The sequence below is a fragment of the Chaetomium fimeti genome, assembly GCF_033439085.1.
Source record: "Chaetomium fimeti strain CBS 168.71 chromosome Unknown B0H64scaffold_4, whole genome shotgun sequence".
Taxonomy (NCBI): Eukaryota; Fungi; Ascomycota; class Sordariomycetes; order Sordariales; family Chaetomiaceae; genus Chaetomium; species Chaetomium fimeti.
The window spans coordinates 970,726-987,393 of NW_026944332.1; the positions used below are offsets into that span (position 1 = coordinate 970,726).

General features: G+C 58.7%; 6 protein-coding genes across 6 annotated transcripts; 4 read left to right on the forward strand and 2 right to left on the reverse strand.

The window, feature by feature from the left end:
• The first annotated feature begins 292 nt into the window (after window positions 1-292).
• B0H64DRAFT_395184 (high-affinity nickel-transport protein-domain-containing protein) lies at window positions 293-2,456 on the forward strand. The gene is made up of 4 exons (XM_062803741.1): window positions 293-771; window positions 849-888; window positions 990-1,627; window positions 1,688-2,456. Exons 1-4 carry the CDS (start codon window positions 618-620, stop codon window positions 2,161-2,163), a joined length of 1,308 nt encoding a protein of 435 aa, XP_062658914.1. The 5' UTR covers window positions 293-617; the 3' UTR covers window positions 2,164-2,456.
• Window positions 2,457-3,129: 673 nt separating this feature from the next.
• Window positions 3,130-5,970, reverse strand: B0H64DRAFT_459608 (nucleotide-diphospho-sugar transferase). The gene is made up of 5 exons (XM_062807447.1): window positions 5,377-5,970; window positions 5,245-5,316; window positions 4,123-5,195; window positions 3,874-4,067; window positions 3,130-3,824 (listed from the first exon to the last, which is right to left on the reverse strand). Exons 1-5 carry the CDS (start codon window positions 5,509-5,511, stop codon window positions 3,343-3,345), a joined length of 1,956 nt encoding a protein of 651 aa, XP_062658915.1. The 5' UTR covers window positions 5,512-5,970; the 3' UTR covers window positions 3,130-3,342.
• Window positions 5,783-7,732, reverse strand: B0H64DRAFT_145319 (concanavalin A-like lectin/glucanase domain-containing protein). The gene is made up of 4 exons (XM_062798345.1): window positions 7,121-7,732; window positions 7,012-7,061; window positions 6,548-6,945; window positions 5,783-6,438 (listed from the first exon to the last, which is right to left on the reverse strand). Exons 1-4 carry the CDS (start codon window positions 7,302-7,304, stop codon window positions 6,054-6,056), a joined length of 1,017 nt encoding a protein of 338 aa, XP_062658916.1. The 5' UTR covers window positions 7,305-7,732; the 3' UTR covers window positions 5,783-6,053.
• A 795-nt stretch (window positions 7,733-8,527) lies between these two features.
• On the forward strand, window positions 8,528-10,627 carry B0H64DRAFT_321957 (UDP-glucose/GDP-mannose dehydrogenase family, NAD binding domain-containing protein; the record flags this gene model as incomplete). Its single annotated transcript, XM_062800539.1, has 3 exons — window positions 8,528-8,818; window positions 8,947-9,354; window positions 9,410-10,627. 3 exons carry the CDS (start codon window positions 8,528-8,530, stop codon window positions 10,625-10,627), a joined length of 1,917 nt encoding a protein of 638 aa, XP_062658917.1.
• Window positions 10,628-13,855: 3,228 nt separating this feature from the next.
• Window positions 13,856-15,364, forward strand: B0H64DRAFT_340844 (uncharacterized protein; the record flags this gene model as incomplete). Its single annotated transcript, XM_062801235.1, has 1 exon — window positions 13,856-15,364. One exon carries the CDS (start codon window positions 13,856-13,858, stop codon window positions 15,125-15,127), a length of 1,272 nt encoding a protein of 423 aa, XP_062658918.1. The 3' UTR covers window positions 15,128-15,364.
• Window positions 15,365-15,585: 221 nt separating this feature from the next.
• Window positions 15,586-16,175, forward strand: B0H64DRAFT_395195 (uncharacterized protein). Its single transcript, XM_062803742.1, has one exon. The coding sequence runs from the start codon at window positions 15,834-15,836 to the stop codon at window positions 16,161-16,163; it is 330 nt and encodes a 109-aa protein (XP_062658919.1). The 5' UTR covers window positions 15,586-15,833; the 3' UTR covers window positions 16,164-16,175.
• The last annotated feature ends 493 nt before the right edge of the window (window positions 16,176-16,668 follow it).

Below are 16,668 nucleotides of genomic sequence, written 5' to 3' on the forward strand. Positions count from 1 at the left end.
GAGAATTTGAACTTCTCGGAAATAACCCCCAACCCCCAAACCGCCCCAACTGAAGTTCCGTCTTGAACCTCTCAAAACAAGGCTTGAATCTCCACTTCTTTGAGCCTTGACTAATCCTCATCACAAAATGCCCACCAGAGCGAAAGTCAACAAGGTAATGAGCAATCAGATAAGCCTCTTATCTCGGCGTAACCTAACATGCACGCCGAGAGAAGCCAATAAACGTGTGGGTCGTCCGTATCAAATACAAGGCCTCACCCCTCGGCGCTCACTGCAACACCAGCCCGCCGTGCACCCATGGCCGATCGGGAGAGGGGCACATGCTGCGTGGTGGGCAACCAACGCTGCCGCTCGATGCTTCCGAGAATGAAGTCACCCGACGTTGAGCCTTCCCCGCCGACCTGTCCACTCTGAAATTTTCACCACTTTTGAACCACTGCATTTCGAGTGCTGCTGCATTTATTAACCCCCTCGTTCCCGGGCATATAGAATGCCGGACGTTTGAACTTTTATCATTATTGTAAACCTGAACAACTTCACACGGCTGGTAGTAAATATCGGCGTGAATACCAGCTTCATTCGTTATATACGCTCACTGTCACTACTCACTATCCATCATGCCCTTCCGCATCCGACTTCCTCACCCGAAATGGCCATCACAATGGCCCGTCCCTCGATATCTGAGTGTCATCCCCCTCCCCGCCGCCCAACTTATCAGCCTGCTCATTCTCGTTAACGGGCTCGTCTGGGTTGCTGCCGGCATCCTGTTGCGTACGAGCTTAAACTCCCGGACCCCTTCATCAACACCTCTTCCACCTCCCGAACATACCCAACTAACACCGCCGCAGATTACAACCCCAAGCTCATCTCCCCCGCTGTCCTCTCCTAGTACGTGATACCACCCACCTCCCATCCCCAACCCCACCCAACTCAGAACATCACCACCCCCAAAACACCACCCACTAACCCCCCCCCCCCCTTGTACACAGCACCCTCGGCCTCCGCCACGCCCTCGACGCCGACCACATCTCGGCCATCGACCTGACCACCCGCCGCCTCATCGCCGCCGGCCAGCGGCCCGTCGCCGTCGGCACCTTCTTCAGCCTCGGCCACTCCACCGTCGTCGTCGTGACTTGTGTCGTCGTCGCCGCCACGGCGGGCGCCCTGCGCGAGCGGTTTGAGGATTTTCAGCGCGTTGGGGGGATTATTGGGACGAGTGTGTCCGCGGCGTTTTTGTTGTTGCTTTGTGTGGGGAATGGGTGGGTTTTGTGGCGGTTGGTGAGGCGGGTGAGGGTGGTGGTGGAGGAGCAGAGGGTTGCGAGGGAGAGGGGGGGAGGGGAGGGGTTTGTGGATGGTGCTGGGGAGGGACCCGGTGGGGAGGAGGGTGGTGTGGATGTTGCGACGGGGCAGCAGGGCTTGCAGTTGGAGGGGCCGGGGTTTTTGGCGACGGTGTTTAGGCGAGTGTTTAAGATGGTCGATCGGCCGTGGAAGATGCTGCCGTTGGGGATTTTGTTTGGGTTGGGGTTTGATACCAGCTCCGAGATTGCCATCTTGGGGATTGCGAGTATCCAGGCCGCTCAGGGGACGAGTATGTGGGTGATTCTGATCTTCCCGGCACTGTTCACTGGTGAGTGCTACCCCTTTTCGTCTTGTGGTTGAGGTGGTGATGCTGAATGACGGACAACAGCTGGCATGTGTCTGCTGGACACCACCGACGGTGCGCTCATGATGGCACTATACACATCCAAGGCATTCTCCCGGGACGTCGTGGCCATCCTCTACTACTCCATCGTCCTGACCGGCATTACCGTCTTCGTCTCGGCTTTCATCGGCATCATCCAAGTCCTGTCCCTGATTGATCACGTCGCCGAACCAGATGGGAGCTTTTGGGAGGGTGTCGGGGCGATTGGCGACTACTACGACATCATCGGTGGCTGTATCTGCGGGCTCTTCCTGCTCGTCGGTGTCGGTTCGGTCCTCGTTTACCGACCTTGGAGGCGTCGGATGGATAAGAAGGCCGATCGACGGGCAGCTGCGAGCTCCGAACCCCAGAGTCCCGACCCTTTGCTCCCCCAAAATGAAGCCCGGCCCCCTAGTTATGGTGCCGCAGACACTGAACCGCGGGACAAGAAGCCGGATGCCGTCACTACAACGCCGGTCTGAGCTCTGCAAGATGGATGTGACCCAAGATAGCTCTTACGCGTTGAGGGTCACGCTGATGTACTAACTCTCATCCTATCGAGATACCCGGGAAGGCTTTCGGTTCCAATGGGCTTACTTGGGCCGATACCCCTCGCACTTTATCGAATCGATGTTTTACGAGCTTACGTGTCTTGATAGACCGTAGCGTAGAAATTTTGAACTGCAACAACAGATGTTGCAAAACAGTCCGTGTCCCCGAACCAGAGTCCCCGTGACTCGCCAGTTACCGTTCCAATTCGTTTTAGTGTCCTCCCCATCCGCTCCAATAGTTGATGTAATCCAGTCGCTCGTTCATTGATGTCAAAGGTTGTATCAGGGCCTATGGGAGCCAGTACACTCCTCCCGACGTCCAACGAAAGCAGTGTTGCCCGATAGGCAAGGACGAGATTGAGGGAAGGCGCCGAAATGAGGATTGCCTTTTCGTCTGAAAGGCAACCTCGTGAACATGATGCTTCCTTTACCTGTGTATCTTCGGCAGCGTGGGGGAAGTGGACTGCTGCTAAGAGATTTGATTGCCAAAGATAATTGCCGGTTATGGCAAGAAGGTGAACACCGGATTCCAATAACACCTAGTGATAAACCACCGGCTGAAACTTGAATATGGGGTTTGCTCCTCCGCTGAGACCCCGAGCGCCGGATTTCTATACCGTGATGACCTCGGTCTCACTGATCCCGCAACACCAGACAACCGACGGGATAGGCCGGAGATGGGAAACTAAGGCTGAATCATCACACACGCCTTCGTCGTACAATGCTATATGCGCCCTTCGCAATTTCCCGCTGTCTTGTGTTACCGGAGCTTTGACGTCGTGTACACCTGTCATGTCAAGCGCTTGTTGTCAGACACTTCTTAGACAGTGCTCAGACATGCCCCCCCGCCCCCCTAGACACTCCGAGATCAGACACATACAGCGTTCAAGAAAAGGCGGATTAAATATTTCGATTAGATGCCCTGACTACGTATCTATGTTCATCCTTAGGTCAATATGTCATTAGAAATTAATATGATGTTGTTTGTTTCTCCCCGGTCCGGCCGTCGTCAAATACCTCAGCAATCTGAACCCCTGATCTTCTAAGCCGCATGCATAGCCGATCGAACCGCGCCACGGGGTGGGCGGTCGGGCCTCTCTATCCCCGCACCTACCAGCGCCACGAACAGAATAAGAAATAGTGGGTGATGTAGAGGTTGTACGCGTTGAGAACCAACAGCGGGATCGTGTGGTACCACGGGAATCCCGTCACCAAACGGTAGGTCACGGCGGCGATCACGCCCCCGACCGAGACGATCGTCCACAGCCAGCAGAGGATGCGCATGTTGCGGTACTTGTGGCTCTTGTGGGCCTTCTTGTCGCCCGACGCCGCCCAGAGCAGCTCGATGCCGAACAGCCGGTCCTTGATGGCCGTCAGGTAGGCGTACGACTGCACCACCATGATGTGCTGCACGTTGAACCCGTATTTGGCTTTGGCCCAGAACCGGAACAGCAGCGAGCCGTAGATGATGGACGGGATGGCAAAGGCCAGGTTGTAGTACTTGAACCACTCTGGGCGTAAGAACAAAAGGAGGGTGCCCGGGATGGGCGAGATGAAGATGCCGAGCGAGACGGCCGAGTAGTAAAGGAGACCTGGGATGTCAGCGGAGTGGTTATTCCGTGGGATCAACTCTCAACTTACCACAGAGATAGCAAATCTTTTGCATAAACGTCAAGTTCGACACCCAAAAGTGCTTGGTGGTAAGCAGCGTAGTGCTGCCGCGCGCCCAGCGCATCTGCTGCGAGAAGAAGGAGCGCGGTGTGTTCGGACAGATGCCCGTCGCCAGACACAGCGGGACATACTTGACCTTCCAGCCGCGGTCCACAGCTCCAAACCTGTGCTTGTCAGTCCTCTACCCCCAAACCCTCACGAAGACTCGGACAAACTCACCCAGTATGAACATCCTCCGAGAACCCAATCTCTGCCGTCCCACCCACCTCCTCCAGCGCAGCCCTCCTATAGACCGCATTACTACCCACGCAGATCGACGCCCCCCACCGGTTCCGGTTCACCTGCACGACGCGGTAAAACAGCTCCTGCGTCGCCCCCGCGCCCTGCTCAACCCAGGTCTGGTCATCCGTAACGCGGAAGTACTGCGGGCTCTGCACAATCGCCGTCTTATCATCCGCCAGGTGCTCGACAACGAGCTCCCGGAGAAAGTCCGGGCGCGGACAGAAATCCGCATCAAAAATCGCAAAGAAATCGCCCTCGGTGCGACTGAACGCCCAGCGCAGGTTACCCGCCTTGCGCAGGCGCGGACGGTCGTCGCGCACCATGTACTCGAAGCCATAGCGGGCCGCGAGGGCGCGCACGGCGGGCTGGTCGCCGTCGTCGAGGACGTGGACCCTGAGCTTGGGCGCGGGCCAGTCGAGGCGCAGGATGTGGCGGTAGGTGTTCTCGAGGATCTCGAGCGGTTCGGCGCAGCAGGGCAGGTAGACATCGACGGTGGGCGCGGAGTCGGGCGTGATGGGGTGCTGGGCGACCAGGGCCTGGTGCGCCGCGTAGTCCCAGTCGCGGCCGATGATGCCGACGAAGTAGGAGATGAGCAGGTAGATGTTGAGGAAGCCGACGAAGACGCCGTACCAGGCGAAGATGGGCGAGCTGACGGCGAAGAGCCACATGCCGGCGGAGAGGGTCAGGAAGGAGATGACGCCGAAGATGTAGAGGGGGATGCGGTTCGTGCTGATGTACTCGAGCTTTTCCTTGTCGGTTGGGCCCGTCGGGAAGACGAGGCCCGGTTCCTCGAGCGGGCAGTACGTTCGCCGGAACGCGCCGTAGCTGCGTTTGAAAGGGTTGCGGCTTTTCTTGGGCGTGTCTGTCGTTTCTGCTGCCGTCACGCCCCCCTTTTCCGGGTCGGAAGCGGTGGCGGCAGCAGGGATTGCTCCCTGCGCGACGTCCGCGTCTGAGCCGGAGGGATGACCCGTCTTCGCGTTGAGGGTCTCTCCAGGCCTTGGAGCAGGAGTCTGCTTCTGTGTTAGTGGTTAAGGGGATCGGTCATGCTGGATTACTTACAATATCATCCTCATCTCGCCTTCGCCGCTGTACAACCGGCAGTGGTCGTGTTGGGGCAGGGCCGGGTGCGTCCTTGGTTGTACATTAGCTTTACGAAAGGATGAAAAAGAGGTTAAACATGAGGTTACATACAAGCGATGTCCTTGAACCAGCCGTAGGAGACGACGTCTGGGACGGGTCCCTGAAGGGATCGCGGGTCCCACCGCTTGACGGGTTGCTCTGCTGTGAACCCGGCGTCCCAGGCCGGGAGGGATGGAGGTTAGCCATCGGGAACAGGTATCCGATCGTGTGTTTAGGCAAGAACGAATTGTTTACTGTCCCAAGTGAGCGTCACTGGGGTCCACTGCCACTGGCGGGACACTTGAACGAACGTACGGCGGCTTTGACACGCCCGCCATATAAGGAGCCGATGGGTGAATACCTAAACAGTGGGTAAATCAACTGTCGGGAACGGGAAGTTGCGGTGACGTCGTGTCGGTGGCACATCGGCGCAAGCTGCACAACGATCTGCCCGAGGGAAAAGTAACCATCGAATTTGCGGGCGGGGGTGGTTCAGTCTGCTATCTCTGAAAAGGAAAGATGATCGTCAAGCCGAGATATCCCAAGATCTTGTCCGCCGGGGCGGAAGCTCGGGCTCAGTCAGACCGAGGAGTATGCCCGAGTCACCGGTTTACTGCGCCCCCGCATGAATAGGGTGAAAGAGAAAAAGAAAATGTCCAATGCAGTCTAGTTGTGTGTGTACACCCTTCCCAATGCAGGTACCCTTTCTCCAGATTAGGATAGGCTGCCACCCGTAACTGGACATTTGATCAGAGAAAAACCACCATCAAGCCAACAATTCCGCTGATCGACATGCCCGATAGCCACGGTCGATAGAGGCGTCCGGCGGACGGGGACGGAACGGCTGACGGAGTAGATTCCAGGGTGGGAATAGGCGCCATGTTGAGTGTTGGGGCAGGTCCGATCAGCACGTTCGCATCGTACCTCGTCGCTGAGAAGGTGACGTTCCCGTCAGCATGGTAGCCCTCGGTTCCAAACCCGATGAGTCCCATGTTCGATCCGGCGGACACCAAGCCATTCCGCCACAGATACTGAAGCAGCGGCGATATATCAGCCGAGAAGCTTGTCTCGTTAGACTGCGCGGCCCATGTGAATACGGAGGTGCCTCTCTGGTTCGTTCCCAGATACAAGGCGCTGCGGTGGTTTCGTGGTGGTTAGCAAACATAGAACAGCTTGGGGCTTTGTCACTCTGGCAAGTCACTGTCGACAGTCCATCCCGAGTCCCAACTCAGACAAGACCTACAAGTCGACGTGGCCCACGGCCAACTTTGCCCGATAAGATTCGGTCCCCTCATACCCCAATGGTTGGGCGTAGCCAACCCTGCCGAGCCAGACCATGATCTCGGTCTCCGCCTCCGTCTCCTGCTGCGACTTGCCAGGGTTGCGGTCAGCGAAGATATCGAAAGCGGCATTCGCCGAGGCGTCGAGCTTCGCCAAGCCGGGCGAGTCGATACCGGGCACAGACCGCGATGTCGATCCAGGGCCCATGGCCCACTGGGCCGAGAGCGTCAGGGCCGAGATGTTGGACAGGGGTACCGGGAGGGCAGGGTCTGAGAACTTGACGTGGGGGTACGAGTGGACGGACCCCGGGTCCGACGACCACTTCCAGGTCACGTCGAAGGCCGGCGGTGAATCCCGGATCTGGCCTCTCCTTCGTTAGCCCGAGCGGTAAGCGCGGGAGGGAAGGTGTGTTGGCCGATCACTAACCGCGACGCAGGAGAACCCTTTGCTGTCTGCGTTCCATGCGTTCGGGACATCTGGTGCCAGGTTAGTCCTTCTAGCGGCCGCGCGAGCAACGACGAAACGGGTGTCTTACATGTCAACCCGGTCCCAGGGGTGTCGTAACTGCCGTTGTTACAGAGCTTCGCATCGTACGCGCTATCGGCAACTTGAACCCACAGGGCGATGACGGGGAGTACAGGAATCGGTGACCGCATGCTGGGCAACGTGTTGCGTGGTGCTAGAGAGGGCATGAAGGGAAGCCGGGAATTGCAATGCATTACTCCGCCGGTCTTCCATTGATAAAGCCGCAAGTTGCCCTGCTGTGCTGCTTCTTGCGCCTCGATTTCCAGACTCCAGAGATCGCCTCGGAAGCTCGCACAGCGCCGAGTGCTTTTGCGTGGCGGGTGGCTGGGGTAATCCGGGTCGGACAAGTATCCCAGCAAACCTTCCGGGCTGAAGAGCTTACCGGCTTCTTTTTTGCGAGGTACCAGAGTGACACACCGCGGTGAGGGCGCGCCACCTACGTAGGTGCTGATACGGGGTCGAAGTTTGAGACGAGGTCTAGCAGCGGCTACGTTGAGCGGGAGCTTCCGCTCACACCGCGTTGGGCCGCATGGGGCGAAGGCCCGTTATGCTAGGGCTGGTCCGTCACCAGGGTTCACAAATAAACCCCGAGCAGATCCTTGATGCAGCGTTGATCCACGCCTTGTTGTCGGACAGATAGACCAGCGGCAAGATATGCCAAGTCCGAACTAGGGTTCCTTGCCGGCGATCGACCCGGCACGGCCGGCTGAGGCTCAACATGTTCGCGCCGCGTCTTGATCGACAAACCCAAGATATTCAACCTTCCATCTCGAGATGGGGTGTCTCTTGGGCGAGGAGCCGTGGCGCCGCAGTCGGGCCTTTGCGCTGCTACAGCCCCACTATCTCGTCGTGTGTCGGATGCTTGCGTCTCATGGCGGCGACTCACATGTCAACACCAGCACCGCAACATGGGGAATGCGTCGTCGGCTTGAGGAGGGTTTCAGCAATTTCGGTTGAACCGTGAATCCAGAAAAGATGGTCATTGTTTAGATTCTGCGCCAGAGGCGCTACCTCGCATACGAAGGCGCCAGGTTGGGCGAGGTGGCGGTGATGACCGGTCTTGTCCTCGACTGCCAAGGAACCTTCCGTCGGCGGTCGGGCCTGGGCGAAGATCATGATAGATCGGAATGCGGCTTCGGCTTGCGACCTGAAGCGCGTACGACGGATAGTCTGGGAAACATGGCCGGCACAGAAGTTGACAAAAGGTTGGCAGACTGGGCATCGCATGACCACGTAGTCTCGGGCATGTTCAACACCGTCCCGAGGGGGTATTATATACCCTCACCCTTTCAACCGAAGCGAGCCTCCGCCGGAGGACCCATTCCCCTCCAAAACAGTGCTGTTTCACCGATCACGAGAAGGGAGAGACCCGAAAACCGTAGACCAGACATCCGACACTGAGGCTCCGAGACTGACCATGGACAACTCCCCTAATTTGCAGCAGGCGGTGCCGGCGACCTCTTCTATGGGCGGCCGTTTGAGCAGATCATACCCGAGCTCCCATTCCATTTCATCCACAGTCAGCCCTGGAACGTCGACACCGAACCCATGGTCAGCAAATGACTGGATCCGTGGCACACCCGACACGTCGCCGCCCAGCTCAGGGGTCGGTTCTCCCGAGCTCCAGGCTAAGCGGCTGTCAGAAGACAGTAGTGTCTCTTCGGTGGAAGAGTCCATTGACAGCCGTTCTGGTCCCGCCGCGAAGAATGTGTGCTTCGTCGGCGCGGGGTTTGTCGGTATGGCCAAAGCCCAATCCCCTCTCGATGCGGCGTATGAGTCAATAACTGTTAAACAGGCGGCCCGACGGCTGCTGTAATTGCATACCACAACCCCCAGTTGTTGGTGAACGTCGTGGACTTGAACGAGCAACGTGTAGGCGCGTGGAATTCGGCGCACCTCCCCATCCACGAGGAGGGTCTGTTGAAGGTCGTGCGCGTCGGCAGAGACGGTACCCGGGATGCCATGGTATCTCTACCAGGGGTTTCTCGTCCAATCGAGTTGAAGGCACGGCAGCCGAACCTCATGTTTTCGACCAAGGTCGTCGACGCCATCGCAGAAGCGGACATCATCTTCATCTGCGTCAACACGCCCACCAAGATGCAAGGGCTAGGCGCAGGATCCATGGCCGATGTTAGCGCTGTCGAGAGCGCCACCCGCACCGTGGCTAAGCACGCCAAAGAAGGTGCCATTGTTGTGGAGAAGAGCACAGTACCATGCGGTACAGCTCGTATGATCCAGGATATCGTGAGCTTGACTCTCGGAAAGATCGAAATGGCACGTCCATGCTGACCTCGACCAGTTGCGTCACCATCGCCCCGACACCAGCTTCGAAGTCCTCTCAAACCCCGAGTTCCTCGCCGAAGGCACTGCAGTTGAGAATCTAATGCACCCTGATCGGATCCTCATTGGGAGTGCACGAACTCTTGCCGGCTTCCAGGCGGCCGCCATATTGAAGGACGTCTACGCGGCATGGGTGCCCACCGCTCGCATTGTTACCGTCAACACGTTCAGCAGCGAGCTTGCCAAGCTTGTGGCAAACACCATGCTCGCCCAACGCATCAGCAGCATCAACGCGGTGAGCGCCATGTGTGAGGAGATCGGCCTGGGTGCCGATGTGGATGACGTGAGCCTCGCCATTGGGAAAGACCTGAGGCTGGGGCCCAAGTTTTTGCAAGCAGGCGTCGGATTCGGCGGCTCATGCTTTGAGAAGGATATTCTGAACCTCGCATACCTTGCCAGGGAGCTGCATCTCGATGTCGTGGCCGAGTATTGGCTGGCGGTACTCAAGATCAACGAAGACCAGCGTCAGCGCTTCGCCCGCAACGTTGTCCGAGAGCTAAACGGGTCCCTTCGGGGGAAGAAGATCGCGGTGCTGGGGTTTGCCTTCAAGGACGGGACCAACGACACACGCAATAGCATTGCGGTCCACATCATCAAAGACCTAGCGTCGGAGATGCCGCGAGAGATCGCCGTGTTTGACCCCGGCTGCGCTGCGGCTGATATTCTCGACGAGATCCAGCGGCTGGGACTGAACGCTGGACAAATGGAGAGGATCAAAATCTGCTCGAGCTGGCGGGAATGTGTCCAGGAAGCTAGCGCCGCTTGCATCCTAACGCAGTGGAAACAGTTCCGTGGCCGGCAGTTGGGGAACCCCGGGGCCACAGCCGGCAATACGGCAAAGCCGGATCGTGCCGGATTAGCGACCCACGCTTTGGACACTTGTTTGAGCGAGAGGGGTATCATGGACCTGGAGAAGCTGTCGCGACAAGCGGTATCGACACCTTCAGACGACCCTCTCGGAAGGCTCAACCCGCTGGTTCCATGCTTGGAAGAATGCAGTAGCTGCAGTCTTAGCCAGAGCCAGATGCAGGACCAGGAGACGGTAGACTGGGTTGAAGTCGCGGGGATGATGCAAGAGCCGAGATGGGTGTTTGACGGGCGTAATGTTGTGAATCACGTTGAGCTTCAGGGTCTGGGCTTCAGGGTGAGAGGGATTGGAAAGGGTTTCCATTCCTGAGTAGCGCTATGATGCGGGAGCCTGCTGGCAGAGTTTCTTTTTCCTTCTCTTCCGTTTTGATTTCGGTACCTAGAGTTGGGACGGCGTTGGGCGTTCCGTTCACATGAGGACATGGGCCCTGTGGAGGACCGTCGAGGAGTCGTACACAACCTCGACTTGATACCGCGTAATTAGTACTGCATGGACACATACCTGACAAAAGAAATGACCCCTCCGTCATGATCATGATACCAGTCGTGGCGGCCATAACCACTGGTTGCAATGATCAAAGAACAAGAGGACTTTTTGCAAAGGGGGATTAGTGGCAACCGCCGTCGTAGGGTGCACATATCGCCGTGGGCGTGCACAACCAAAGCACAAACACGGGCAAACTCGCTTCGGCTGCCCCAAAACTTGGCAATCAAGCCGAACTGCTCGTGTTCTCTTCTGCGTCATCAGATTTTCGATGTTGGTCCTCCCGCGAACGTCTGTGAGAGACAGCAGTTCGAAGCCTACTCCGTGGCGCGAGAGGAAGAAAATCGGTGGTTTGTTTGTCTCACAAACTCACAGGTCGGGCGGTTGCGGTCGGGAAGCGGCTTGGTTGGTGGGTAGGCCCACGTCCGATAACTTATCAGTGAGCAATGGCCCGAAAGACCCCAACTTTTGTTGAGTGCTCACCCACTCCGAGCCATGAGTGCTGCCGCCGTGGCCTGCTTGGCGCTCTTTCCACCAACATTTGTCGTGATGCGCATTGCAGGTTGCACCAGCGCCTCTCAACCCTCGCTTTTGAGCGACTTGTCGGATTCTACAACAGCCAACAGCCCCATTTCCGGCGACGCATCATGAAGCACCAGAGTAGCGGCCTTGCTCATCGCTTTGCTCATCGCCTTTCGCATTTCGCCCTTCGCCTTCTTCAAACGCCTTTCGGCCTCTAACCCCCGACGGTTACACCCTGTGTCCCTGTGGAATAGACTTGTCTTCAGGCCGCAATCGCACTCCGGAGCCTGATTTCGTTGTGTGACGGATGGGGCAACCATTTCCGGGGTGAGCACGCGACTCTTCTGACAAAATACATGACAAGCACACAAGCTCGGCATGGTGACGAGAAATGGGCTCATAGCCTCACCTTCCCGCAAAAACGGGTGGCGAGCTTGCGTATGTACCTAACTTGGGGTGCTTGGAAGCTTGGGTGACTCTCCGCGAGCTCACCTCGGTCAGCGACTGTCGTCCTGGTTTGCCCTCTGCCAAGGTCCCGATGACGCTCCCACGGTGGCCCCGGGTGGATCAACTTGGATGACGAGTTCGTGTCGAGCCTTGCCTGGCTGAGCAACCATCTGGTGGCAAGGACAAGGCTAGGCCACAATTGAACTGACTACTGACCATCTAAACGGTCAGCAGTTTTCGTCTCGGTGACTCGGAACAACATCAAGGCGTCTATGCGGCTCTTCTTAGCTGCAGGAAGAAGCGAAGAAGCGGTTACATCCCGACACCAGCTGTGACCCCTGCCGGCAGCCAGACCGAGCTGTGTTCTCACGACCCCGATTCTCCGTCCTCAAGTTCCACGGGATTCCCGGGTGATTCGATGCGTGGTGCCTGGGCAAGGCGAAACGGCGGAATGCGGAGGCGACAAACACCGGTAAACCACATGCGGTGCGCCGGTGGCTGTGCCCTTCGATTCGTCCTCCCATGGCTGTCAAAAACCGCGGCCAGTCAACGAGCCAGATGACGTTGTCGCCATCCATTCTGAGACTCAGCCTCGACATTCGCCAGAGCTCAGCTCTCCCACGCGGGTTTGCTGCCCGGATGACTTGCATTACCGCTGCTGCATGCAGCACGGCAAGGGGAGTCTTGGGCTGGCGGGCTGCATGCATGCCCGCTCCGAGCTGGTCGCCCCTCGTTTTGATACTGGCCTGTAACAATTGGGCGGCCAAGGCCGGAGTTAGCGGCTGCGTTTCGTGCTCCATCGTTGTCGGCTTGGCGAGCGCCCCCACAAGACGACAAGTGACAAGTTGAAGCAACACGCAACCAACAGGCAACCCCCGTGGCACAGCAGCACGAGGCGTGAGGTATGGCAGTGGCTCGGTGAGAGGGGCATACGGGATGTATGGTCCGATCAGGGGATGCACCCCGTCTTGCGCACACGTTGCCCGGTCGGAGAGGCCACAGATGTTTTGTTTGTCACTCCGATTATGGACGGTGACGGGGTGCATCGGGCTTGACCACGTCTGGCTCGGTTGGTTGCTTGCTATTTTTGCGAGCATGGTTTGTTTCGTGCTCTCGGCTCCAACCCGCTGGGTGTGCCGCAAGACGCCGCATCGCCTATGGGTTACCTCACCCTGAGTTCCGTTTCACGTCACCCACCAACGACAACCGACAGACATGACGCTGCCAGCGGGAGGCTCAATCGTTGGGTGAATGACGAAGAGGGAGACAGGGAAGTGCGGGAGCATCACAGGACCCTTGCCTTTCCGGCCCTCCACACCCACCATCCACCTATCAGGGTCACCCGCCTAGCTCAGCCTTTGGCCGTGCTGTCTTATTGGCTTCCAGCACCCACACCCACACCTTTGTGGTGCAGATGGCTTCTGGGCCCACCCCCGGGTTTGAAGAACACGGCCACTTTGGAAACCGGAAAATGGTCAGGTTTGACTGCATCTTCAGCTTTAGCGCAGACACCGAGGGCGAGGAGGGGTGTCGACGGAGAGCACGAGATGCTGCCAAGCATGCAAGGGTGCGCGAGAGCCGACCCGGGGGGGGGCAGCCCTCAGTGCCCTCCCTTTCCAACACAAGTCTACGTCCCATTCCCATATAATAAGAAACGGCCGCGCGCCCTTGGGTCGTCGGCCGCGGTTGCTAGCCGTTTTATCCAACCCACACGCAACCGACTCTGACTAGCAACAACTGCCACCGTCCAGCCCGCCCTCAAACACGGTCTCTTACAAGCACTGCCATACGCGAGTCGAGAGATTGCAATATATCTGGCCGCGGACCCCGTCCCTGCCACCCACCACCCACCCGACTCTCTTCGATGTCCTCATGTCGTTGAACAATATCAGACGACACACTGACTGTCTTGTCTCGGATACGGCCGACTGACAGCGCACTTGAGTCTGCCCGCCGTCCCCGTGGACACCACGGTTCCTACAGGAACGCTGCTTGAGGGCCATTTTATCCTCCCTTTCACTTCATCGTCCACCACAGACCTTCGATCACCTTGTTCCCTTCCACAGCGCACACAACACCGGCAAGATGTGTCTCACCAAGGTCTACTACAACACCTACTCGGACGGGGCCCAGGACGTCACCGAGAAGGTCCACCCTTGTAGGGACGGCAGAAGCTGCTCCCGCCCGGACGTCCGCAAGTATGACCGCAAGTTTCCCTTCAGCAAGCTAGGCGATGCTGAGCCCGAGTCACAACGGAGTCTCTCAGAGCGCCAGCCGACCCCTTACTTCTCGGGGCACACACCCCGCGGCTCCAAGTCCCCGTCCCCTTCCGGCAGACGGGACTCGGGAGTCTACATGAGCGGCGCCAACACCAGCAGCAAGCACTACGACTACAACGACCCGTACGGCGGCAGCTACGACGCCTACGGCTACCCCATTCGACACGACCCGCGCGACCGTCACGACCGTACCCGCGAACGCGACCGCGAGCCCCGCCTCAAGCGCGCCTCCACCACCCCGCACATCGTCTACATGGACCGCGAGCGCGAGCGTGACCGTGACCGCGACCGCGACGGGAAGTCCTCGCGCTCCCGCTCCCACTCCAGCAGCCGCGACATCCCGATGGGTCTGGTGCCACTAGCGGACGAATACGGGCGGCGCCGCCGTCACTCCCACTCCTCGTCTCGCTCGCGATCACGCGACGACGGTAGCGACCCAAGCCAGTCGGGACTCTATTACACCGGCGCCGGCGGCACCACCAGCAGCTCCCGCCGCCGCACCGACGACCCGCACGGCTACGTGCTGCACAACGACGACGACGAGCGGCGGCGGCAGCGGCGCGAGCAGAAGCGCCGCCTGTCCACGTCCAGCTACATCGAGCCCACCACCTCGGGCCTTGCCACCGGCGCCATGGACCCCTACGCCGCCGGCACCCCTTACCTCCCGCGTCGCGCCTCCACCGTCGTCCACCACAGCGACGGCTCCATCTCCACCGGCTCCGGCGGCGGCGGCTCCTCCGGCCGCAAGCAGCTGCGCTGGGACGACCAGGTGCGTGCGCAGCGCGAGCGCCACAACGCCGAGATCGCGAACCGCCCGTTCCCGGGCGAGGTCAAGGGCATCCTCAAGCACACCGATTCCATGGGCAAGGGCAAGGGTAAAGGTAGAGAGGTGGAGGATATTGCCGGCCTGCGCAGGGCCATCGAGCGCATGGAGATCCCGCGCGGGCGGGATCGCGAGCCCCGCGGCAGGGGGGAGTGGGATTGGGGCGGTGGTGCTGGGAGGTACGGGGCTGAGGAGCTCGAGGGCGGGCGGCGCAAGCGCAGCCGGGGGTATGGGGATGACCGGTACCGGTATTGAGCATGGTTGATGATATGATGGTGCATGGGTGGAGTTGATGGTTACACACATGGGGAGACTTGGCTTTTGGTATTTTGGTTGCATCGTTTTTTCAGTTTGGGGGTTGAGCGCTCAGGGGTTCTTCGTCGTGTGACGGCAGATTACCGCCAGAACACATATGCAACGTCCGCTTTCCGGGCTACGCATCTTTTTTCCTTTGTCACATTACGCTACGAGTCAATGAGAATGGATTACTTTACTGTATGCTTGTCACAACCAGACTCAAGCGTGCGCGCGCTGCCAACTCCTCCCCTTCCCCTAGCCCGCCCCACTCTCTCACTCACTCGGTCACACATCATCTCACCCTGACCAGACCCAACACCACAACCCACCCAAACAACAACCCACCACCTAAACAAGCCCCAAAACGAAACAGGCCCTCCCCTGCCCGAGACCAGCCCGCCCACCCCAACCTTAACCACCCCAGCCATAACACCCAACCCGTGCAAACCCCGTCCGCCTCAGCAACCCAGATGCAACCGTGCGGCGCATGTGCCGGACCTGTGTCTCGGGAGCGGCCCAACAGCCTGACCCAGCCCGGCCGGGCGGCGGCCCGAACAAGAGACCCCACACAGACCCCCGTCGGTAGTTCGCCGACTTACTGTGCGGGTTGTTTGAGTGCCCCTAGCTGGCTGGGCCACGCGGGTGCCACGGGGCGCTGGGGAGGATGAGGGTGAGGAGGGGAGAGGGATGGTTAGGTGCCTGCCTGTTGGGATGTGATGTCGTGGCGTGTTCTGCTAATTGCAGTTTTGGTGTGCTGAGGGCAACGGGTATGGGAGGTCGGATATGTGTTCATACGCAGAAAACCTGTGTGTGCATGTCTGCATCGCTCCCAAACCAGGTACATCCAGGCACGAGACAGGGGAACAACTACACAAAACCGCAGCAGCAGCAGGGATGCAAGCACAAAACTCGGAGTTGGGCTTCAGATTGCGCGGCCGCGGCGGCGTGTGGGCGGCCCGGGGCGGCGGGTTTGGGGGCGGGTTGGTGGTGCTGAGATCTGGGTGGGTAGATCTGGGTGGGTAGATCTGGGTGGGTAGATCTGGGTGGGTTGCGTTGCGCGGAGGCGGCACAACATCGTCAATGCAACCCTGCCTGCCTGTCCGGGAGCGCAGCCGATCGTTGGATCGATAAGATGTCGAGGCTGAGGAAGGTGGGCGCGGATAAATGCGGGTGGAATGCGCGCATGTGTTCACGCGGCGGGTTGGGTTTGGGATTCATGGATTTGGGGACTCTGGGTGGCAGGGGGTGGGTGAATGAGGACGATAGGAGAGAAACGTCCATAGTAGTGAGGTATAGACACCAAGTCTATCCAATCTCTAACAACGGAAACTATTAAATCAGATAAAAGCCGGAATCCAACTCTAAACCCCAGCGGTAGATAATCCCAACACCCTGCCTGTAGCCGCGTACGCCTGAGCCAGTCATCGCAAGTCATGTACGCAACAGATCCGGGACCATCATCATACACACCATTAGAAACAAGTATAGACAAGAAAGAA

Excerpts from the sequence above, each read along its gene's own strand:
- B0H64DRAFT_395184 (XM_062803741.1), top strand. The coding sequence starts at position 618 with ATGCCCTTCCGCATCCGACTTCCTCACCCGAAATGGCCATCACAATGG. Across the intron at positions 889-989 it reads TCCCCCGCTGTCCTCTCCTA|CACCCTCGGCCTCCGCCACG; the intron begins GTACGTGATACC and ends CCTTGTACACAG. Across the intron at positions 1,628-1,687 it reads CTTCCCGGCACTGTTCACTG|CTGGCATGTGTCTGCTGGAC; the intron begins GTGAGTGCTACC and ends GACGGACAACAG.
- B0H64DRAFT_459608 (XM_062807447.1), bottom strand. The coding sequence starts at position 5,511 with ATGGCTAACCTCCATCCCTCCCGGCCTGGGACGCCGGGTTCACAGCAG. Across the intron at positions 5,196-5,244 it reads GGCGAGATGAGGATGATATT|ACTCCTGCTCCAAGGCCTGG; the intron begins GTAAGTAATCCA and ends ACACAGAAGCAG. Across the intron at positions 3,825-3,873 it reads AAAGATTTGCTATCTCTGTG|GTCTCCTTTACTACTCGGCC; the intron begins GTAAGTTGAGAG and ends CTGACATCCCAG.
- B0H64DRAFT_145319 (XM_062798345.1), bottom strand. The coding sequence starts at position 7,304 with ATGCATTGCAATTCCCGGCTTCCCTTCATGCCCTCTCTAGCACCACGC. Across the intron at positions 7,062-7,120 it reads CCCTGGGACCGGGTTGACAT|ATGTCCCGAACGCATGGAAC; the intron begins GTAAGACACCCG and ends ACCTGGCACCAG. Across the intron at positions 6,946-7,011 it reads AAGGGTTCTCCTGCGTCGCG|ATCCGGGATTCACCGCCGGC; the intron begins GTTAGTGATCGG and ends AGGAGAGGCCAG.
- B0H64DRAFT_395195 (XM_062803742.1), top strand. The coding sequence starts at position 15,834 with ATGAGGGTGAGGAGGGGAGAGGGATGGTTAGGTGCCTGCCTGTTGGGA.